General features: G+C 39.4%; 1 protein-coding gene across 4 annotated transcripts in view; it reads right to left on the bottom strand.

The window, feature by feature from the left end:
• Positions 1–15310, bottom strand: part of WFS1 (wolframin ER transmembrane glycoprotein) — a 32911-nt gene extending 17601 nt beyond the window's left edge. The window contains exons 1-2 of one of the 4 annotated variants that reach the window (XM_039728859.1): positions 14796–15310; positions 13079–13270 (exon numbers count right to left, since the gene is read on the bottom strand). In XM_039728859.1, coding sequence (XP_039584793.1) covers positions 13079–13265 — 187 coding nt within the window. In that variant the 5' untranslated portion in view covers positions 13266–13270; positions 14796–15310. Of the gene's footprint in view, positions 1–13078; positions 13271–14256; positions 14460–14795 lie in introns of those variants that run through there. The other 3 variants (XM_039728860.1, XM_039728861.1, XM_039728862.1) reach the window with 3 other exon arrangements.
• Positions 15311–24646: the final 9336 nt, after the last annotated feature.

The raw sequence follows: 24646 nt of genomic DNA, 5'->3' as shown, positions 1-24646 counted from the left end.
TAGGAATGTTTAAAAAGGAAACATTTCAGTTTCTTAAATACTTTGCTGGGATGCAATTATTGTTCCTTACCTCTGAAATTTAGCCATTAAATTGACAAAAAGGCAGTCAATCCACAGTAGGGGATTAGTCCAAGTGAGATTGTAAGATACAATGCTTAAAATTTTGAATCACAAAAAGAAGATGCCATTACAGGTTAAAGATTAAATAATATATCTAAACCTCATCTTTGGACTCTATTGAAGACTCAAACCCAGCAAATTCTTCCACATTCATACAAAGTTTTGAAGAATGGATTTACACAAGCTGGATAAGAAATATGTTCAATGCAAAAGACTTTAAAGACAAATAAAGTAAACCCGGGTTGTCACAAGGTTTCCTTTGTAGTATTCTAATGAAAATCATTAATAGATGCAATAGCTTCCCAAACCTTTTAATATATACACAACGGAATCACATCATGTGAGCATCACTGTAGTTGGCTGACTTGCTGCAAAGTGTCTGATCACATATTTAGCAAAAATGTTTTACACACATTTTAGACAAACACTGCCTCAAAACCCTCAGCATTTTAAGTGACATTGCATATGACACTTCCATTCTGGAATTCTGAAATCTTTTAAGGCACATAATAGTCCTTTCACATTTAGTTGTAAATATAGGCACACAAAGCAGATCATACACACACCCATCACACAGAACACCCTCAATTTTCTCAGTGCTCTTCTAACCACTAGAAATCACTGCCTTCCTTCAAAAAAATCTACTAAAGTTATTTCAGGCGGAAAGAATCAATAGAGTGCATGCTGAATAGCAAGTGTTTGTCGATTTACTTTCTTACCAACACAAACACATTAAAGCTCTCAGCAGTGGATTTACTCAGCTCAAGGGAGTTTTAGCCCCTTGCCTGCTAATATCACACCTGGCCAGATGCACACAGCTTTCTTCTTAGGTCACAGCTACAGCACCTGAATTCCAGATTAAGCAAGAGGTCAAAGACCATGAACAGGGAATAATGAAGGAAAAAATGATATTTTAAAGGATCACAACTTCTTACACCTTTTAAGCTATTTGTTCACACAATTATTGGAGGCTGTGCCCATGACAGTCATGCTATCATGCATAACAAATATTTTTTTAAACAAACACAAGCTGGGCACTTCTAAGTGCTTTGAATGAAAAGGTGAAAACCTTTGAATAAAAGGAAAACTGAAAGCACCTTCTCAGACAGGAAGTAACAATGAAGCATTCATACAAAATATGTAAGTTTAAAAGAAATTACAGGTTTTACAAGTGAATATTAAAGCTCATGGAAACTCTACTGAACAAAAGATTAATGCATTAAGCAACACCCACACGAAGAGTATGATGGAAACCTGTATGGCATACACACTTTATATGATCATGACTTTATGCATTCATTTGGGCTCAGAAAAAGAACTGACAGGAATGTGCAGTAGGAGGAGGATAAAACCCATGTGCTGCGAAGAATAAAGGATCTGAGATGACAAGATACAAAACAAAATTTCTGGATTGGCCCTGCCATTTTACAGTAGAGGAAGTATTCCTGAAGTGACTGAAAACAGTCAGGAACAGCTAAGCACATGCAACAACAAAATCTGTTCAGTCCTACCCAGCGGGAACACACCTCCAACTAGGAGCCACTAGGAGCACACACCTAGGAAAATACATAACCATTTTCACTATTCCATGAGAAGATCTGAGAGTTGACACAGGTGAAAATTGTTATTAAGGTGGCCCAGCTAAGTGAGGCAAGCAAAGGTAAGTAGACAATCTTACAAATGATCTAATGATCTTACAAATTTTAGGTTTAGGTATAGAATTTTAAATGTAGTTTCCTTAACCTTTTGTTTGAAAAAATGTGACTAAGACAAAAAACAGAGCAGCAAAAAGGCCAGAAAGAAACAAAAATAACCTCAACTACATCCCAGAAAAAAATATGCATTCAAAACCAGGGTTTAGGTATAGAATTTTAAATGTAGTTTCCTTAACCTTTTGTTTGAAAAAATGTGACTAAGACAAAAAACAGAGCAGCAAAAAGGCCAGAAAGAAACAAAAATAACCCCAACTACATCCCAGAAAAATATGCATTCAAAACCAGGATATGATTTTAAATACATTTAATAAATTACTTTATATGTTAAGTAGTTCCTCCAACTAAGAAGGATACAAAAAAAATTACAAACCTATTTTCCCCTAATTAAGAAAAAAAGTGGGTTGGACAGGTGGATCCAGCTCATACTTACATCTCTAAAGATAGGGAGCAAGGCTTCTCATCTAAGTCCTCTAAACAAACTAGAATGAGGGTTACATGGAAAAGTGAGAGATTAAGAAACAGAATATGAAGACTAGAAAAACACAGCTTTCATTCTCCCAGGGGAAAAACTATCAGTTTAGACACATGGGGATATAAAATAAGGCCTAAATCACTCAATACATTTGTATGAGTGAAAGAAAAAAGGGCTAATACCAAGATGCCAAAATCTGTCAATGATTCTGTGTTATTCAGGAAAAAAAAAAAAAGCCAACAAAAAAACTCAAATAAAACCAGCAGATTAAAGGAATTAATGACTAATTAAGTGAAAAAAGGCTAGATGAAATGCAGCAAACCAAGAAGACACTTTATCACTGCACACACAGTGATAAGCTCTAAGCTATCATCACTCAGCATAACACCTTAGAGTTGTAGCAGTGTTTTATGAAAAACACAGTTCAGTACTAGTAAGACACTATTATCAGAGCTTTATAAGCTGGGGAAGAAAGCGAGGAGAATGAAATGGAGTGGGCAAATAGAGAGACTATTCAGTGTCTTTCCAAACATAAGAACTCAAGGGCATGAACAGATTAAAAGTATTTGGCTAATGCCAAATATTTATGTGAGTTTAAAAAGGCTTTTCAAAAATGTTTAGGCTGCAAATAGCTAAAGAACATTCTGAATAAAATAAAGGATAGCAGAAGCACTGCATTTAGAAAAAGCCCCCCGGCTCTAACAGGTGTGCTGTAAATAACAGTAAATGATTCTCATGAGAAAGGTAGCAAGAATCTTGAACCTGATAAAGCCTGTTACCAATCTCTAGTATTAGCACTGAGTATTGACAGCAGCTTCTGTGAGCCTTCCTACACTGGAACACACCCATGCTAGTTCAGGTGTAAGAAAAAGCTGGATGGCATCCAGAGGAAGAAAAACTGCACTTCATGTTTTCATTAGCTTTATTCCAAAAGCACACTACTTAACTTCAGTGGGTTTTCTACTCAAGTCACAGGATGTCAGGCATCTCCCTCAGTGTCACATTATTAACTGACAGAGTAATTGAGACATTTGATGGAGTAGTATGGAACAAGATTTCACCCCAGGCACTTCTACCAGCTAAATTACTGGGGTGGGAGCAGGGAGTGAAGAATATCTTCTTTGACATTAGATCTTCTCCCACATATGAACAAATTCTCTATGTACCATGAAGAGCACTGATGTCTGAACTGAACTTTGTCACATTGCACAGCCCTGTACTTATTTGGAGCTTCAGGCATACACCACTTTACTGCTTTAGCAAGAAGACTTTACTGTAATTGAATCTGAAAGGGAGTAACTGTCTCAATCACAAGGAAAATTACTTGCTTCTACTGTGAGTGGATACTAATATGAATAAACTATATTCACTGCTAAACTCCACTCCTCCCACCATGCTCCACAAGGTAAGATGAACAAATGAATGTGTAGGTGGAGATTGATATGGCACAGAAAAGACAGATATAGAATTATTTGTATTTGAAAAAGCCTCTTCTATGACTGCCATTATCAAGACTTGAAGCTGGATTTTTACTTAACCTTTTTTTCTGCTTAAGAATTTCCATAAAGACATGCCTCTGAAGTGCAACATGCAAAGCTTATCCCATATTAATAAGAGTGCTTAAGTAGTACTTCCAGATAGGTTCCAACTGTTCTACAATGAAGTTAAGAATCACAAAAGCAGTCTTTGCCACAAGTTTCATAAGAGGAAAAATTAAAATGCAGCTGTATAATCCAGCATTGGATTAGGCTGAAAAAGAAATAGCCAGTAAAAGGTTAAAACCATGCTATGAATCCTGTGCCAAAAGAATTTAGGCTGGTGCACCAAAGGACCTGTATCACCTTAACTATTACCATATTTACAAAGACAATCAGCTTGCTGGAAGCCAGTCAGTTTTTAATACTAATTTTTCATCCTCAGTTTGCATTCAACAGTGTTGAAGTGTGCTCTGTTCCCTAGATTTCACTACCTTTGCTAGAAATAACCCAAAATTAACTACAAGAAAAAGCATCATTTGGTTTCTTACAAACCAAGCATCCAGCTGCTGAAGACAACCCACCTGCAAAACCTCTTTGAGGCACTTTGAGGCACTGGCATCTTTCAGCTCTGCATGCCTGAATGACACTCTCAGACAACTGCTGAAAGGAAATCCTTCTCTTATAGCTCAGTTTTCATCAGTCTTGCTCTCTATTCATCCAGTATTTACCTTTGCTATAGTACAGTCAGAAAATGTTACAGCTTCTCATGAAGTCAGTAGATGTCTTACTGCACTGTTCAAAACTAATAGGATGGTATTGTAATAATCTTGTTTTATTCTGGTGCTTAAAAAACCAGAAAGCAAAACAACCCAACAAAACCCAAACCCCGTCAGTAGATGTCTTACTGCACTGTTCAAAACTGTGATAGGATGGTACTGTAATAATCTTCTTTTATTCTGGTGCTTAAAAAAACAGAAATAAAAAAAACCCAACAAAACCCAAACCCGAAAGCATGACTGAACCATGAGAAAAACACCCTGTCGCAAATGTGAAGCAGTTCATTCATGTTAGAAGAATGAATGAACTTGCTTTAACAATTTTCACAAATTAAGTATACTTGCTATAGAAAATCCTTTTGTGGTAGATTTTCAGTAATAGTATGATGGTATAATAGTACCATTTACGAGTATGCAGGAAACTTTATAACATGGGATAGGGAGCAGGCGACAAAAATGCATTCACACACAAAGTAAATAATTGAAGCCTATTTGTCAAGCAATAAATAATCAAGAAAAAGTAGGAAAATGAAAGCTTATGAGGGTGCCTGTCCATGGATATCAACCAAAACAGGCAGAGCAACACATTTTGTGCCGAATCTGTCTACAAGGTATTTCTTGCAGAGTCGCATCCGATATAACACATCCAGCTCCTTTTGGAAGTGCATGGTGGTAATTCTGATAGTGTTGGACTGGATTTTATGCTTCTTTCTGCAAGTACAAATCTGGTAAGTTAATTTAAAAAAAAATGAAACAATTTCAAGGAACAGCACACAGCTTTTTATGGAAGAATTTATTTTCAGTATGAAACAAGCTTTCTTGATTTTCAAACACCCTTAGGAGTAAAGGCATACACAAATAATGCAAAATAAAAATAATTTATTTTGTTAAAAGATGCTATGTAAGCTTATTTCCCAAGTGAAAGATGTCAGATCTCCTCAATTCATCCACAGGTAGAATATGTACTTTTAGAAAATCTGATGTGTACATTTTATAACAGCAAATGCAGGTTCTAACAGCTTTTTTGTGTCACTGGATTGTATTGTTGAGCTTTCAGTGCTCAGGAGAGCCAGCCTGAGTCTCTAGAGAAATACTCCTACTCACTTTCCACAAGTTCCAAAAGCTCAGTGGTATTGTGTGCAATAACTGGGTAGGAGTAAAGTTTCTGGAAAGACTGACATTCCACTTAAATCTGGAATCAAGCATCATGTCATAAACATGATTTGTACATATCAAATATAATGACAGAGGAACTGACTGGAGGAGAAGAAGAAATACTTTGCTCAACAAACACCAACGATTTGAAAAAAGGTTTTATTAACTTTAGATGCTTATCCATGAGTGTTGAATCCTTTCATCCATTCAGAAACCTCCTGAATTCTTAACTGCATAGTAAGGGCTTGGTACAATTAAGAGTACATTGCACTTTTTTTTATGCCTCTAACCTCCATGGTCAGATCTTAAGACAGTCCTACTTGTCCCAAGAACAATTCCAAGTTCTTATACTACCATATTTTGGAAGGCATTCTACTTTAAAAGGTGATAACAGTGATGGGAGAGAAGGGAATAACATTTGTTTACAGAGTTGTTCAAGACTAGGACTCAACTCTACTTTCTCTGAGAGGAGCAATGCATTTGTAGATATGGTAATAGTCTTAGTCACACCACAACTGCAAGTCATCAAATAGCATTAAATTGAACTGGGAACAACTTCTGCACCCCCACAAAATGAATGTAAATTGTCAGGAGAGCAATAAAAAAAAACCATGTAGGTGGAAGACTAAGAGTGATACAGACTACAAATTTTAAAAGTGGAGGAAAAACCATTCTTCAATTCTGTATTTTTCTAGCATAGCTATTACTGTACAATGATCTTTTAAAGTCATTAAATTAATTTTGTATGTAACTAATGAGCCAGTCCTGCTGCTTTTTCTATGCCAGCATCTCTGGTTGAATCCGTTATGGATGAGCTGCGATAAATCTAACATAAGTCTGCAGTTCCATAACTGTAGAGTCAAAAATAAATTAGCATTTTGTCATTTCTTAGTTGATAATCATCAATATTAACTATTTCCACCAAAAATGGAGAAAGCAATGAAAAACAATGTGAGAAGATGAGACCACAGAGCTCACCAAGCCCACATATTTTTGTAGGTGCAGACAGAAAGTTATCACAACCTGCACAATGCACATGGAATTTTAGCAATTCTGCAGTTTGAGCACTTCACCACATTGACACTCCAGCAGTCCATTTGCTGTCAAAACAAAGGGGCCCTTAAAAAAGGAACATTCCAACTTTTTAGCAAATCCTCAAATCCAGTGACTTAAGCATTTCTAATAATTAACTTTTCAAAGGATTAGCTTTACATCCCAGTTTACTGTTCCCAGTCTCACCTTCTAACTTTCACAATGAAGTGGGGCTGCTGCTGCTGCAAGGGGCCCTCCAGCAACACAACAGCTCCAAGTCTCTCCTTGATTACTGTACTGGAACAGGGATTTGTCTGCACAGTGGAACTCACGTACTGGATCTCTTCTGAAGGAAACTGAATTGGAAGATTCCAATCACTATATTAAATTCTTAAATTTGCACAAAAGGATTGTCAAGTCCTTCACACTAAAGAATTTATAGGGCCACTCCCATTTCATTACATAATTCACTAATATGAGTATAGCTCTTCCTTTTCTACCCTTTCTTTCAGCACCCTGGAACTATGCTAGAAATTTTGCTATTATAAACAGATTAGTAAACTGATCCACCTGGAAAATAATTAATGAAGACTGAGCTAGGGCGCCTTCCATAATCTGGTTCATCATATGAATATTAAAAATTGATAGCAGTAATAGTATCTTTGTTATCAGCAAAAAAACCCATTTATGTATTTCAAATGGAGGAAGAGGGAAAGATGGAGAATGTTTCCACAAATAAACGGATGTTCAATCCTCCTCCCATATAGGGCAAAAATACCAGCATGTTACTGACAATAGCAGCAGACAGGAACAAGCCTATTTCCATTGTTCAGCACCAACAATGATGATGTCCCAAAATTTTATCAAAAAATACAGTCATTAACTTTTGTTTGGATAGAATCCTTTCTCTCCTACAGCAATGCCTGGCAAATGAGTTTTTTGGAGCCTGAGTATTCAAAGGTAAATTTTGAAGGGGAATTAATAAACTGACAGATAAATTATTAAATAATTAATACTTCAAGGCATAATCCTCCCCTTTGAGATTTCTTCAAGCTTTGCACAATCACTTCAGTTTGCCTCAAGAGTTAGTCTGTAATAGCTAACTGCCAAAACGTAAAGACACAGAAGTGCTAAAATAGAGCTTTGAAGCAAAGCTCCTTTGTAACCTGAAGTGGAAGAGGGTAACACTTAGAAAATATTTGTAAATTAGATAGGTTCCCTTTTTGTTAGCTATCATTTAGCAATGCCTTGGAGACACACTGTTATAAATTATTGCAATGCATTGTAAACTGTTTAAAAGATTTTTTTACTGTTTATAAATTTGAAGTCAGTCAATTAGTAAAATAATTCTCTTCCTAGAGGTACAAAAAAACTTTCATAATTTAAGTACACACAGAACTCTATATCTACAAACAATATATATAATATATATAATAAATTGATTTCTGTCTGCAAAGCTCTCTGTACAAACACCTTCCCAAGTGTTCCCAATTCTAAAACAAGAGATTACAGCAAAACCATGGATAAAAACCCAACTAGTTCTTTAATCAAAGAGACCTTTCTTCAAGCACTGCAACTTAGCTCTGCAATTTCTCCTTTTCAACCTTATTGGCTAGCAAATGTGCATGAATGATGTAATAAACCAGTAATAATCTGTTTTGTGCACATATGAAAAATTACCATCTTCTCCCCAACTTCTCTAGTACCTTAGCATGACCACTTTCACCTGCTGACTGGCAGACAGTCAATTTTTACTAAAGACACTTTACATGCTTGAATGTACTTCAGCATTACATGTCTTGTACTTCAGCATTACAAGACATGGGAACTCCTCCAGATAACTTCCAGCACAATAAATGCTCACCTGGGGTGAGAGTCATCCAGTTCAAGTTATCACTGTGGCTGAATTGAAGCAGTTATTTGAATCCAGACATGACAGTCAAGTATCTGATCACGACAGGATCGCGAGAAGTGACTCAATTCTGTCTTCCTTTCATCTGAATCAAACCATCTCCTGGGACAGAGATCTACTTTCTAACTCAGCAATAGAGGGCACTTACCTTGACTGCAGACTCAGGCATCTCTTTCAAAAAACATTAATAGCAGCAGTACTACAGATACTCATATACTAACTAAGTCACCATGTTGAAAGTGCTTTTCTTCCAAACTCTGTTCTGTGTGTAAATAAATGAAATGGTTTTTCTAGCAAGAATGATATTTTTAAGCCTACTGGGAGAATTTTGTGTTGGGAGCTCCAGAGCTCTCACCTAAGCTCTGTCTTTTCACGTTGCTTTAAGTCTGTATCTGAAGGAAGGAGATTCTACAAAGTGAATGAAACACAAACACAGAAAAACCAGAAAGGGGTATGTAGCACCTGGACCAGAAACTGAGGGGCCTGTGCACCTGAGAGACATAAAAGGCTCTTATGAGATCAGGGTCTTAGTCTGTTTCAAAAGACTTCCCTAGCAAGCAGAAACTGGTCTTCCCTGCTATACACAAACTCTCCTGTAATTTGCTTACATGAATACTGATGACTCCATGGCTTTAAAATTTCAGGAGCCCTAATTATTAGTGTATATGCTTTGCTCACTAATAAGCTCCCTGTCCATGAACATCCTTGAAAGAGTAACCATTTTTTTTCTCATTTATTTTTAAACATGAAAGCTGACATATTGACATTCACTCTATTCCTGCATATACAAGGAATGGAAAACCAAAGCCATACATAAGCAGAATGCAAGAGTTTTGAGCAGAAATAGGAATGCCCTCCTTTTCTTTTTTAACACAACAAAACCTGTATCTATAAATTATCCTAAAGATTGATTATTTTTTTCACTAAATTAAATTTGCTCAGTGAATTCTCAAAATACTGTTACCTCCCACTGTGAAAGAAATTATTCAAGGAATAACATAAACATTAACTAACAATACATTAGCAGAACAGAGACTAAAAAATTGCTAAGAAAAAAAATGGTAGTATAAGAGTTTGATCCAAAGGAAGTACCTGTTCTGCTGAGGCTATTGTTTGTGTTTAAGTGCTTTACTGAGTCAGAGCCAAGGCATTCATTAATTTGTTGGATTACACTACAAGGTATGGATAATGCTGCCAGAACAGATGATGAGATTTGTGCTTCCAGGAAACAAATTACTTAACATTCACTTTGATGCTATAGCCTTAAACAGAGTGTATATTAACAACAACTGGAAGAAAAGGGACATATCAGAAATACAGATGGTGTCAAGAATATTACATGAATTAGTAAAATGGTTGAGGTAAGAAAGGACCACTGGAAGTCACCTGTTACAACCCCTCTGCTCATGCAGGTCCACCTAAGTTGGCTGCCCAGGACTGTGTCCACATGGTTTTTGAGTACCTCAAAGGATGCAGACTCCATCACCTCTCTGGACAACCTGTGCCAGTGCTCAGTCACCGTCACAGGAAAAACAAAGAAAGTGTTTACTGATGGTCAAAGGGAATCTGCTGTTTGTGCCAGCTGCCTCTGATCCCTGTGATGGAGACTTCTGGAAAGATCATGGCTCCATCCTTTTTGTACCCTACCTTCAGCTATTTATGCACATTGATAGATCCCCCTGAGACTTCTCTCCCTGAGGCTGAACAGCCCCAGCTCTCTCAGCTGTCTCCCACAGGAGAGATGCTGCAGCTCATTCATTATCTCTGTGGCTCTTTGCTGAACTCTCTCCATGACTCTCATGCACTGAGTAGTCCAGAACTGGATGAAGCACGCCTGTGCTGACTGGGGGGGAAGGATCTCCTTCCACCTGTTGGGCAATGTTTCAACTACTGCAGCCCAGTATACCAGTGACCTTCTCTGGGGGAAGGGCACATGGGCCTGTGCTAGATAGTCCTGAGCTGAAACTGCCTTCCCAAATAATTGAGATATACAGAGTATGTTTCCCCTTCTTAAACAGAAATTATAGCTGATTTATTAAAAATTATACAAACTTAAATTTGTTACAGTAATTTAAATTTGAGCAAGATATTTAAGTCATCATTAAAGAGGAGTGTTCTACGTATTTATTAAGATTTGAGACAGCTTTGTGTATATTAGTGTGCTGGTCTTTTCTGTCCTCTTCTCCATCACTCTGAGTTAGTCATGATCACAGAGACTATTGAAAATTACCCAACTTCTTAATCTTCCAAGAAAGAAGTCAGAGCAGCCCTTCCCAGAACATCTGGTCTGGAGCATATTTCTTTTCATACAACCAAACCACAACATGCCCTGGCTGAGAGTCATAATCCTTCCCTTCTCCTAGACCTGTGAGAAACTCAAATGTTATTTATTATTAAGGGCTCTAGTGATTCCAAGGAACACCTTCTCTAAGAGGTCATATTTTGAGAATTTCTCAAGAGGCAATTTTATGTTTGACATATCAGTTTGTTTTGTATTTGTTTTCATATGTACATCTTTGAATTTGTATTTTTATTTGCAGTTCTTTCTAAAGTCCTACTAAAATGCCCATTTTTATGTTCTGATGACCAGAACTTCCTTTCTTTTCATAAAGTTTTCAGTTCTAGAAACTGTTAGCACTATGACAAACGGCATAACTCTAAAACCATAAGCCATATAAGAAAGTCCTGTATTATGTATTATTGAAGACATTTTCTATCTAAATTCACTAAAATGTTGGTTGTTAGAGATTCCAGCAAGACACTATGGCAATGGTAGCTCATTCTGCTGCATTAAATACTTGAGTATATTAAGGGCATGGGAAGGGCAATGACAGTGGCACCAGGCACCCATAATATTTTAATGGGAAGAGACTTAAAGCAATCAGGAATGAGTCACAACTGAAAAGAAGAAATACATCAATGCTCAAAAGCCCTGTTTAATAAGCAGCATCTCTAATACAGTGCTGCATACGTAGGGATCATTACCAAATACACAGGACTGTAAAGAGAACAAAGATAAAAATCAGTGCGATTTTAAAAGTACAACATTTGTGTAGAGTAAGAAAATCTCCAAATTAGCTAGAAAAGAATAGCTGACAGAACCCATGTGCAAAACACCACTAGACAGACTGTGCTGATTTCTTGCATGAATGTGGGCAACAACAACAGAAACCTATGTATTGCTTTTTCAAATCATAGTATAACTAAGGCCAAGACAACTTCATACCATGTTCCAATTATAGTTACTATTCTTTCCTTGTTGAAGCATACTAAGAAACTGGAAAATTAAGAAAGATAACATATCTGTTAGCACCGACTCTAAATTAGCAACCATGTAGGTAATGTTAGAACTGTCAAATCTCCATAATCTCTCAATTCTTTTACAAGTGGGCTAGATGACAAAATTGGTACTGAACACTGAGGCATGATATAAATTCAGGTATCCAAAAAAATTCTCCTTCATCGGGAACAGGGAACCCATAAGGTTCCAACAGTCAATTATGAATTAGATGCAAACAGTAGATTTGCTGACACAGCCATAATATTGGCCTGAACTATGTGCAGAGCTCAGTTGCATCTGGTAAGTGCCACAGAGATAGTTACATATTTAATGATTTTAAACTCTTGAATAGCCTTACTATCTTCAGTAGAGAAACTCATATTTGTGAATATAAGGGCATGTACATAAGCAGTTTCACAGTCAAAAGTCCAATTTTAAAGGACGTTAAAGAGCAAGAGATGAGCTAGACCTTGAGCACAAGACCATCTTGCACAAGTGTTAGATTAGAAACTGAATTAAAACTGGAAGTCAGCAGGTGAATACAGGAGCCAGGTGGTTTTGCTCCACATTTTGCACAAGACCTTACTCTCATCCTATCAGTTTCCACAATCTTTGAAACTCAATGGGCTCACAGCAAGTGGGAGGAAAGAACCCCATCATTCTGCCTTTCCTAGTGTATCATGACTGTAAATCCAAATTCTTATCTTACTGCCAATATAAATTTTGGCTTCAAGTAGCAGTTCATTATTCCATCAGTCTACATTACAGTAGCATCTTATGCATCCACATTAGAATTCATATTAAAGCTTATAGTTATAGCGTGTGTTCTAGCCAAACAAAGAAATTAAATTGAAACATTATTATGCTAAATTTAATTAAATCTCCCTGCCAATTTTTCAAATAAAGTTATTTCCTATTGCTTTGTATGAACCTGAAAAATTAGATACGAAAGCTCGAAAATATGCACAAAGGAAGCTGAAGTAGAAAAGACTCTTCCACAACAACAGGTTAAAAGAAAATAGAGAAATTTATTTTCCTACTTTACAGTGTCATTAAACAGAGTCTCGAATATATATACATTAAACATTGGGAGATTATTGTGTGTAAACCAATTTTGCAGAACTGTTTTTATACTTACCCTTTTTTTCTGTTTTCTCCCTGCTACGGGAGTAGCCAGGAACTGAAGAAGCTGCAGAATCTGCTGAAGATGTTCCAGGTCTCTGACTGTTCCCACTATGGCCCACAGGAGCAGCATTTAGCTGGGACCTTCCAAGATGCTGCTGGGGGTGAGAGGGACTTGAGGTGGGATCAGGATCTGAATTCATTTTAGCTGCCAAAGAAGAAAATGATAAATTATCAGAAAGCAGGGTTACAATATAAAACTGAATTACTTTTTATTCATTCACAATGAATAAAAACTGGAAATCTGAATGTATTTATATAATTAGGTAAACAAAAAACCCAGAAAACATTAAGAAGGCTGATAGGAACTTCAGGATTTAGCTATCCATTCTTCAGTAATTCCCAGCATGAGCAGCTATAGCTGATTCTGGCCATATATACAACATTGTGCCAGAAAAGTGACTGCTTTTTTTCCTAACTAATAATAACAACTGGGTTACAAGTGTAAACAATGCTAAAACTAATAACCAATCCTGTAAATGCTGCATATACATTTCTTCTTTGAATTTAATGTTCTGCTTATACATGCCAGAAATAAAGACTAGCCCCAAACTTTTTATGGACATTTTATATGGACAAGAATAGAAAAACTTGTGTCAAAGGCCTGGTTAACTGTCATCACCTAATCAGGAGACAGAAAATAACGATAAGAAGGCAAAGCAGGAGGAGATGTAAACTCTGCATGGGAAAGCAGAGGGGGAACACCACCAAGGATACTGTTTTTAGACATTATCAACTTAAATGCCCATGTTTCAAAATTACCTTATTTTAAATACATTCATATCCAACTTAAAAAAACCCAAAACAATTAATACATGGCAGGGAGGCAAAGGCCTTACAAGAGAGGGCCTTTTAACTATAAGCCCTCTCAAAAACAAGAGGGATCTCTGCTCTACAGTAAAAAGTTCCCTCAATAAGCAAACTTGCATAAAAATGCCTACTGAAAGTTTGGCTTTCACAAGACAAAAGTAGCAAAGACAAAAGACTGCCACAGCATAACACATAGCAACTCTTACTGCTTAAGAACAACTTCCCTGAAGTTAAGCAATTTGCAAGGAGCATTTTAGAATATTTCTAGCAATAAACAGTATTTTAAAATTCTGTATAAACACAGAATTAATCCAGAATACCAACCTGAAGATGTTCTTGTAAAGATGACAGCAGTATAGCCAAAACCACAGACACCACTTAAACAACTTTTTCCACTCAAAGGACACTAAAATCACGACAGGGTGCTAGGAGTACTAGCAATGTGTCCGCTGCCAAACATCCTACTTGTAATTTGACAACTTGGCTGCAAAAATTAAGCTGCCCTAAACCAGAAGATATTTTACTGATACAACTAAATGCGTTTCTGTATTATGTTTCTACATCAAGTTATAAATAAACCAACATAGTTCAGTTCAACCTTCAAACAGCCCTCGGAAAACACAGAGATTAAAATACCTTCCCCGTAAACCAGCATGAGTATTTTTAACCATTATACAATCACAAAAAGTTACTGTGCCTCCAGTTTTAACTTGACCTTAGCGCTTTGTAAGAGGGACGGCGAGCGCGGCCAGGCCGCGCCCGAGGCGCCCCGCGGGGGATGCGCGGCTCGGACGGGCCCGGCTGCTCCCAGAACGGGCAGCACCGGCACGGCCTCTCCAGCCCAGCCGTGAGCAGGAGCTCACCTCGCTATCAGCCAGCTCGCAAAAACATTCCCGTCCCAAAAAGTCACTCTGCGCGGGTCCTACAAAGGGCGCCACCAACTTTTCCTCCGGGCTGCTCACAAGCCAGCGGGCGGTGACTCCGCACCCACGGCGGTGACTCCGCACCCAGCGCCGCCAGCCGCTCCCAGTCGGGAGCACCGGGGGTCGCTCGGCCTCGTTCCCCGCGAGGTCCGAGAGTGCCCGGGCGGCCCTGCCTCTCCGGAAGGCCAGGGAGCCCCAGCGGGGGGCGGGAGCGGGCCGGCAGCTCGGGCCGTCCTGCGCGGGGTCCCGCCCCAGACGCTCACCGAGCCCGGCCGGGCGAAGTCAGCACCGCGCACCGCCGGTGACGAACCTCTCGCAGCTCCAGAGGCGGCCGGACGCCGACTGAGGCTCCTCCGGCTGCCCTCAGCCCCGGGGGGCGGCGCTGCCCCGCCCATCGGCCGCGGCCCCCTCTCCTCTCCGCTGCCGCTCTCCGCCCTCCGCTCCGGGGGCGGGCTCCGGCGGGGCCGGCGGCAGGAGGCGGAGGCCGTCGCGGTCGCGCAGGGCCGGCGGGGCGGAGGGGCAGGCGGTGGCAGAGCCGCAGGACCGCGGGGTACAGCAGTACCGGGTGTGACAGCAGGCGAGGGATGGCCGCCCACCCGTGGGACTGAGGGGTGTGAGGACGGGAGCGGGCTTGGGCCGCTGCAAAATGGCGGAGGACGGAGGGGCCGGGGTGAGGCCGCAGCTCCGCTCCAGCGGTGAAGCGGCCGCAGGGTCGGTGTGAGCCAGCCCCGGGTGAGGGTTCAGCTCCGATCCAGCGGTGAAGCGGCCGCAGGGTCGGTGTGAGCCAGCCCCGGGTGAGGCCGCAGCTCCGCTCCGCTCCAGCGGTGTGGCGGCGGCAGGGTCGGTGTGAGCCAGCCCCGGTGCTGCACCGGACCTTCCCACTCCTAGCGCGGCGTTTCTCGATACAGGAGCGAAGGGAATGGGGAAAAAGGGCTGTAAAAAAAAAAATCCCAGTAGCTGATTTTTTCTAAATGCCCTCTAAGTTACTTCTACTACATCTGCTAGCATTTCTGCCGCATATGTGGAAGGCTTCTGGGCAGGAAGTGAACTGCAAACTGAAGTAACTGTTGCTGTTGTTATTCTACTACATCTGCTAGCATTTCTGCCGCATATGTGGAAGGCTTATGGGCAGGAAGTGAACTGTAAACTTAAGTGTAACTGTTGCTGTTGTTGTGATGGTGAACTTAGTACATTTTAGAAATAATTTTTATTTTTGAGCTCTTTAAATAAATCAAGGTCTCTATATGGTACTTTGAATGGCTTCTAATTAAAACCCCCATCAATAAAAACTACAAATTCAAAGTAGAATCGAGTAGAAAGATGAAGTTTAAATTTCAGTCATTCATATAGGTTACTTTGTGGACTTTCACAAGTTCTAAGTTTGCAGGAGATCATGGGGAGCTTTCATTTTTTAAAATGTCAGTTAAATCCTTTTGGTCACTACCTGCTGAGCTCTTTTTAATCCCCACATAAGAATGTGGTCCCCAGTGTCATTATTTCTTTGCCTTGGAAGGCATAAAACTCTTTTTTTTTTTCCACACAAAACAAGTTTAAATAAACATGGTGAAGCTTCTGTTTACTTCAAAATAAACTTAAGTTTTCATCAGGAATATGCAAGCCATGTGTTACCTGTTGTTTCCTTAGACTGACAGTATGTCTTAACTCTGATATGACAAAGTTCTGCAATCTGCTCCCCCTGCTATTCACATTTCCTTCAAGATATTATTTCATACAATTGATTTGGTATTTAGTGGGTGTGCTCAACAGATGTAACATGCTTAGGGAACAGGTGGAAATGAGGGTGGTAGCTGGAAAAGCAGCTATAAAGGAAGTGTAAAATAAAGCCTCCCCTGCTGCTTTCCAGCACAGGCAGAGTCACTTGTGGCAGAAGCAATTCCAGTTCAAGGGTAACATTGCCACTCTGGCTACCAACCCTCATAACAGCAAGGCTTGATATAAAATGTTCTTTGGTTGCTTTTGTCTGATCCTACACTGAAGATGCACATGGCTGAATTTGATCAGGGCTTTCGTTAAAGCCAGCTAAACCTGTGCAGTAAATGAATTGTCATGCACACCTTACATACTCACAGGTTATATGAATACTGATAACACTAGTGAGAGTAAGCCAACTCAGACTTGATGACAGCTTCCATTATCAATTCCACTGATTTCACTTTGGCATTACTTGATCACAAATGATGAGTTCCCATCTGGCATTATCACAGTTGCAAATTGTTACAGTAGTTATTACAGCTACAGAGGATAAACATGGAAGTCCTGTAATAACATGGCACAGCACCTGTTTAAATTTCAATTTCAGTTATGACTCATGGCATCAGTAGAATGGTTGTGGTTGGAAGGGACATCCTGAGGTCAGCTGCTCTTCCCTGCTGCTCATGCAGGGTCACCTAGGGCGGCTTGCCCAGGACTGTGTCCAAATGACTTTTGGACGATCTCCAAGGATGGAGACTCCATCACCTTCTTGGGCAACCTGTGCCAGTGCTTGGTCACCCTCCCAGTAAAAAAAGCACTTCCTGAAGTTCAGAGGGAACCTCCTGTGTTCCAGTTTGTGTTCACTGCCTCTGGTCTTGTAACTAGCTGGACACCACTGGAAAGACCCTGGCTCCATGCTATTTGCATTCTCCCTTCAGGTCTTTATGTACATTGATAATCCCTCTGAGCCTTCTCTTCTCCAGGCTGAAGAGGTGTTATGATCAGGTCCTTAAAATTTTTAGAATGAGATGCCTCTGGGTGAATTAAGGTGCAAATATGACCATATGCCAAAGTCAGTAGCATGGATTTTATTTAACAGTAAATGAGAGAGAAAAAAGAGAAAGAAAGAAAGAAAGAAAGAAAGAAAGAAAGAAAGAAAGAAAGAAAGAAAGAAAGAAAGAAAGAAAGAAAGAAAGAAAGAAATAGAAAAAAGATGGGAGGGAAGAAAAAGATAATGACAGAGACAGATTCAGTAGAAAGTACCACCACTCTGTGTCCTGTTGATCCTGTCCTGGTTTTCTTGGTGGTGAGGGTCCCCCAAAGAAACAGGGTTCAATGGATTGATAAATATTTGTGCCAGGTGGGAATGCCCAGGTATCTCCCCTGACGGGTGGGGGGCAATTTTGACACAGTCTCACAACAGACTGGGTCTGTTGCATCCCTTTGCATCACATGCAGTGCTCTGCTGCAAGGCCTCAGGAGTCAGTCTGGGGAGCACTTTGGGGGTCTTTGATGGATTTTCACACCCCCTCAGCTGCCCTTCACATGAATGTGCCATGGATGCGGCCTTCCCGGGGTGGGGGTTTTACAGCTGAGTGAGTTTGTGTGAGGGAGGATGTTCAGTGTCTCTGACCAGAGGTTATGCCACACACCCAAAACTCTGCTCCCCCCTTGGCTGGGGCAGTCTGAACAAACCTGGCCTCAGCAGATGAGCCTGTGGGCTACAGCCTTCCCAACCTGAACCCAGCCAGGGATGATTTTCAGGACAGCTGTTGGTTTTGGTTATCTTGTGGATGTGTTCTTCTCCCTCAGCCTTGTTTGCTTTTCCCTAGACCTGAGATGATTGAGCAATACTGTCACCTTATCTCAGGTTCCCTTAGGTGGCTTAACCCGCAGTCCAAGGTTGCATTCAGAGGCATAATCACAGTGGGGTGTGCTTTGATGGTCACAGCTTCTTTATACGGTGTTCCCATAATGGGCAAAGCTCCTTCATAACAATGTTACAGCCATTAACCATAACATTTCAGTCTCTGACAACAGGCCCAGCTCATCTGGCTTTTCCTCATTGAAAAGATGCTCCAGTGCATTCATCATCTTAGTGGCCTTTGTTGGACTGACTCCAGTGCCTCCATGCTCCTTGATGAGGGAGTCCAGATCTATACACTTGTTTAACTGCATGAGGTTGCTGTCAGCCCAGATTAAAAAAAAACAAAAACAACCTTGTTGCAACAAGACTTGTTTAACTGCATGAGGTTGCTGTCAGCCCAGATTAAAAAAAAACCTTGTTGCAATAAGGACAAAATAAAAAAGCCATACTTTCTGTACTAGAGAAGCAGTAATCATTTTACAAGTATTTTGAAAGTTTACAGGGTGATGTTGGACTTAAGCTGATTTCTGTGAACATTTTTTACTTGAGATGATGAAATGTAATAGAAATGGCTGTCTGAACACCTGAGGTGCACTACTGATATACAGGCTGAAATTAACAGCTTTTCCATATAATCATCACTGAGTTCTAGAAATACACTTGGGATATCTAATAATCTGAGCAACTCTTATGTTGCTTCTGTTAAACTGCATGTAATATAAACTGATATTTTCACATTCTGTTGTGAAGTTTGTATTTCTATATTTAGGCATGTGTTTAGTACTGAAGTGCTTAAGAAAAGTCTGTCTTCTAGAAAATTAATTTGTAACTGCAAAAGATTATGCTAAGCAACATTTAAATATATTTTATTATTAAGTCACTCAACTCAAACTGATTTGCCTGTATTACTGAAATGAGATCATGCTTATAGCGTTGCTGGCATACAAGTAGTTTCTAATCAATCCAGAGGGAAGACTAGCCACACTTCCTAAAAGGAAGAGAGAAAGCAGTAAGCATCCAAGAAAACAGACCTGCATGAAGTGTGATTCATTCCAATAAATAGCCTTCAGCTCCACGTGTTTTTCACAACACCTCTGAAAATGAATTTCTTTAGCCCATGGTATACTCAGAAACAGATTTGGCATAGTTACTCTTGATGGTTTTGGAATACATTAATCCTAGCAAAAACCTTGTCAGCAGTGTTCTTGTACCAGTAAGAAGAGGTGAAAAATTCATAGAAAAATACCAGGTACATGTTCAGTAGTTATGAAAGGAAGTCCATTATAGAAATGAAAATGTCTGAGCGATGCTAAGTAAACTGTCCTAAAACCTGTCTCAAAAATAGTTATTTCTTTTCTTGCCACACCTTACCAATTAAGACAAGAGCTGTTATTTCAAAATAATAGGTTTAGTTGTTTACTCTGTGTACCCATTTTAACAGTATAATTTAATTGATGGAAGCATTAAATCACCATAATATTAGTGCAATAAAAGCTGCAGCATCCCTCATGAGTATCTGGATAATATTGTTTCCTTAGACTAAGGACCACAAAACCAGATTTATTTTTATATTTTTAAAGCAGTGTATAATTTAAAGTAGGAGGTATTTTCTGTCAGAAAGAGCACAATACTTTAAGCATAGAAAAGGGACACAGAATCCAGAGAATCAACAATTTGACAGGAACAATTAAGACATTAGTGCCATTTGGATGGACATTCAGTAGAAAGAATTAATAAAAGGGTGGGAGGAAATGGAAGGAAAAACACAAGAAATGGGCACAAAAAGTAGATTAAAATAGGAAGAGTTTTGTGAAGGTGATGATGAAGACTCTTCTTCCCAGATCTGCATATTCAATTTGCCTCTGTTACCTCAGGGTTGGAGTAGCTTCCACAGAAGTACTGTTTTCATGCACTAAAGCATGTAGGGAAATATGAGCATCATTCCCTGTCCACTGCTCTTTTAATCTCTCTTTATTCCACTGTACTTGTGCCAAATACTCTGGGTGGCAACACAAAAGTATTGTTCATTATCACTGCTTTATAGAAAAGTATCACCTTCATTCTCCCATTAGCTCTCTCAGCCATGAGGAAAGGGTTAACATTTTCCTTTTCAAATGAATACCTACACTAAAGGAAGCCATAGGTTACTTATGTGGCACCAGATGTTCAGTTTTGCCCTTACTTCTCAGACATCTTTTCTAATCATGGGCAGGCACTGTGAAAGAGAAGAAGTTTTTAAAACTTGGCACAGGTACAGCCATGTGCAGGTGAGACAGTGAAGGTTTGACACAGCAGCTCTTGGGTAAGGTGAGCAGCTGAGGTAAGCCCTGGGTTGGATGCATTCCCGGGAACAGGTGAAGAGGAGTCCACTCCTCTTCCAGTTCCTTGAATTTCTGTTCACAACTTCACTCTGAGACAACTACTGATTTAATTCCTAATGCACAATACAAATGGGACTTAGCTTGCTGAACTCTGGAAGCAGCATCTGAATCAAAGTTGCACTGGTCTGCTACAGTCTAGAGAAAGCAGGGCAGTTTTCTGTGGGGAAAGAATAGCACCTTAAATTTTATATGTGAAAAAGCAGCAACAAGTATCAACAAAGTCTGGAACTCTTATCATTAATCAGTTTGGTGTTGCCAGAGATTAAATTTGGTCTCAAATTGAACTGGACATATTCAAGCACTAAGGATTTCTTCATAGGAATAACTTGTTCAACAGTTTGTAAATAGTTTGTCAGTAAATGAGGTAACATTAAGTACCATGGCCCCCCTCAAATAACATATTTAACATGGATGGGTTTGCATTTACCTTTCAAATTGGAAGGTATGCCACAAATTTCGGTCTGTAAATTGATCCATCAGTGTTCTTGCCTTTTCAAGCTTAATCTTTGCTCACAGTGACCTCTAGTGTGACTGGATAAGACAATGCAGAGGATCCAAGGCAGTGCACAAAGAGCTTCATATGTGTTCATACTGTTACCAGGATGAGGGGGCATGTGTGTGCCATCTGTTTGACTGTGGGACACACTGCATTAAGCATGCAAAACATGAACAGGAAATCATGAACCCAAATACATTCCTTCAGCCATACCAAATAAAGAATTTAAAGATTTCTTCATTCCTGTACCATTTTGATCAGATTTTTCTTTATCAAAAACTCCATTAATGGTTTGATACATTTGGTAACAGGTTCCGGTAATTTTCAGCATTCCCATGTGCAAGAGATTTCTTTTACTTTCTGAAACTTGGACTTTTTCTGAAAGATACAAATCAGAAGGCAGTGATGCAATAATTTCTGTAAGAACTGCTGTAAAATGTACATATTCTTTAAACTCTGTCCACACTATAGCTACGAATTAACTTCAGTAGTTAAGCATTGACATCAATATATAACATATATTTTTTTCAGCCAAGTACATTGAAGAGACCATTTCTCTCTTCTGCAGAACAATTTGCATAAAATAGGGGAAGAAAAAAAGCTCTAAAGCAAAGATTTTTTTTGTTTGGTTTCTCCAAAATTGCAGGAGAAAAAAGTGGAGGATACAATTATAGGAAGCAATTTAGTAGGAAATATTACATATTGAAGTGTTTGGCAGTGTTAAATTGCAATTTGGTAGTTAGAGATAATTTAGAGTTAGCTAATTCACTCCTTGACTATTAAGAATTAAAGCTGTAAGCTTATTCACACATTTCAGAAGGAAGTAATCTTGGACTTACTTTGGACAAACAGAGATGACCATTCCTTTTTCAGAGAAGTTCACATGGCTTGAAATATAAACTGTCAATACTGTGCAAAAGACCCTGGAAGTTTTTTTCCCCATAAACTACTTTCTGTCCCTCCTAGGATTACACCTGGTACATAGCAGCAAACATGGACATGTTCTCCGACCACAAAGCATCACATATGAATTGCTGTCTGAAAACTGCCTTGCTACATTTCAGTTTTAGGCATGTTTAATATAAAAGAATTCTGTACTAGACATTATGCAGGATGTAATTAAGGTTTCAAAAATGTGCAAAACTGTCACATTGAAAATTTAATTTCTGACAGGAAATATATGCTATTAGTCATATCAGATCATATTATGGCTTTGGGGGTTTAGCCAGAAAGCAGGACTTGCTGTGGTAACCATTTCTTAACATTCAGCTTGAAGTTAAGGTGAATTCTATTTGCACACTAGAATGCCTTTAATGGCTCAGAAGGACATTACAGATCATCTTGTTCCAATGCCCCTGTAATAGGCAGGGATGCCACCCACTAGATCAGATTGCCCAGAGCCCTGTCCCTGGAAGTGTTCAAGGCCAGGCTGGACGGGCAACCTCTTCTAGTGCCTCGCCAACCTCTGAGTAAAGAATTTCTGCCAATATCTACCTGTCCTTTTCCAGTTTAAAATTGTTCCCCCTTGTCCTATCACTACTGGTCTGTAAAAAAAGTTTCTCTCCATGTGCCTTCTCTGTGGCTTGCTCTGGACTGCTCTAACAGGTTCACACCCTTCTCGTTTTGGGGGCTGCAGAGCTGGACATGACACTCCAGGTGGAGTCCCTCAAGGGCAGAGTGGAAAGGGGAGAAATCACCTCCCTCAGTGGCTGGTTGTGCTTCTTTTGATGCTGCCCAGGCCGGGCTTGGCCTTCTGGGTTGAAAATGTGCACTGCTGGTGGACCAAAACCTGGCATGTCCAGGTTTTGGTCCACCAGAATCCCCAAGTCCTTCTCTGACAGGCTTCCTTCAATGAATTCTTCTCCCAGTCTCGACTCATGGCAGGGATTACCCTGATCCCAGTGCAGCATCTTGCACCTGGATTGTTGAATTTATGATATTCTCTTGGAGCAGCTTCTCAAGCTTGCCTAGGTCCCTCTGGATGGCATCCCCTCCTTCTGTTGTGTCAAGGAGTTCTTAAATGGAGAATTTCTACCTGAAAGTTTCACATTATTCATTGTCAGTTACATAAAATAATAAATAGAAAGGGTTCAGTCAATTTAAAATGCATATTTAAACCCCAGTTCTTTGTCCATTAGGCTATCTTCCCAAAAACTTTTAAATACTATGTTCTGCCATATTTCAATATAATATGAAAATGATATTTTTCTACTATATTTCACATTTAAAAGCTTGTTCAGATTTTATTTATACATGCCAGTACTCCAGTTGTATTTGATTAACATCAAAAGAACTGGATTTTAGTAATTTAACAGTGCCTTTACCTGACATTAAAATGAGTGTAGGGACAGATTTCAGCTCTTTAATAATGTTTTTTTCTTAGCAAATTAAATAATCTAATTATTCTCATGATGCCAAATGTAATTAGACTGTATTCTTGCAGGATGGTGTTGGTCAGTTTGAGGTATTTCAACATCTTCCCAATCTTGTCTGCAATTAGTACGTGTCACACACAAGACTCCCACCAGGTGGCAATAAAACCTCTTCATTCTTTAAAGCATTTGCAATTATTGTAGATGGTAGAAACGTCTGTTGTGTACTCATTAGACGGGGGAAATCCGATTTCTAATAAGATGATAGAAAATTATTTTTCTGAACTCTCAAGTTACGAGTGCTTACAAAAAGTCTGGGAACAGACAGCAGCGTGCTGGGCAATAATCACTGTTGTGTTCTTAACAGCTATTTCAAGGTAAATACAAGTAATATATTCGACCTGGTTCCTGAGAAACTGAAATAATTTTGTCTTTTGATGAAACTGTAGAGAGCAGACAGTGTGAAATGCTAATTTACTAGTGGGAGCTTCAATCTCACAGAAGTCTCATAATTATAGTTCGTATTTAGACTGATCAAATTCACATCTTCGGCTACAAAAGAAATACTCTTTTTAGACCTAATCCCGGTGTGTGTGCTGTGTGTACAGCCCTTTTCTATAAGTGCTGTACAGCTGCTATATTCCTATCCTGTGTTTCTACTCCTATCCTGTTTTTGAAGGAGAAAAGCCCTGCACACACAGAGCCGTAGTCGACTGCCACTAGTGGTGAAGTGCCAGAAGCAAAACCTGCATGAAGATGCACTGATTTGCCCCCTACTTTTATAGTTTCTGGCATTCATTTCTTACCCCGTTTATCCTAATTCCTTGCAAACATCTCTTTTCCTCTTATTTCTTAACGATAAATGATATTTTTCTGCTTTATGTATTACATCACCCTTGATTTTTCCTGCCCTTCTTCCAGCACAGACGTGCATATGGAAATAAGTCTCTACATAATTTCTG

The sequence above is a fragment of the Passer montanus genome, unplaced genomic scaffold (genome assembly GCF_014805655.1).
Source record: "Passer montanus isolate IOZ18808 unplaced genomic scaffold, ASM1480565v1 scaffold67, whole genome shotgun sequence".
Lineage (NCBI taxonomy): Eukaryota > Metazoa > Chordata > Aves > Passeriformes > Passeridae > Passer > Passer montanus.
The sequence above is the reverse complement of the archived record's forward strand: the minus strand, read 5'-3'. Positions and strand labels throughout refer to the sequence as shown.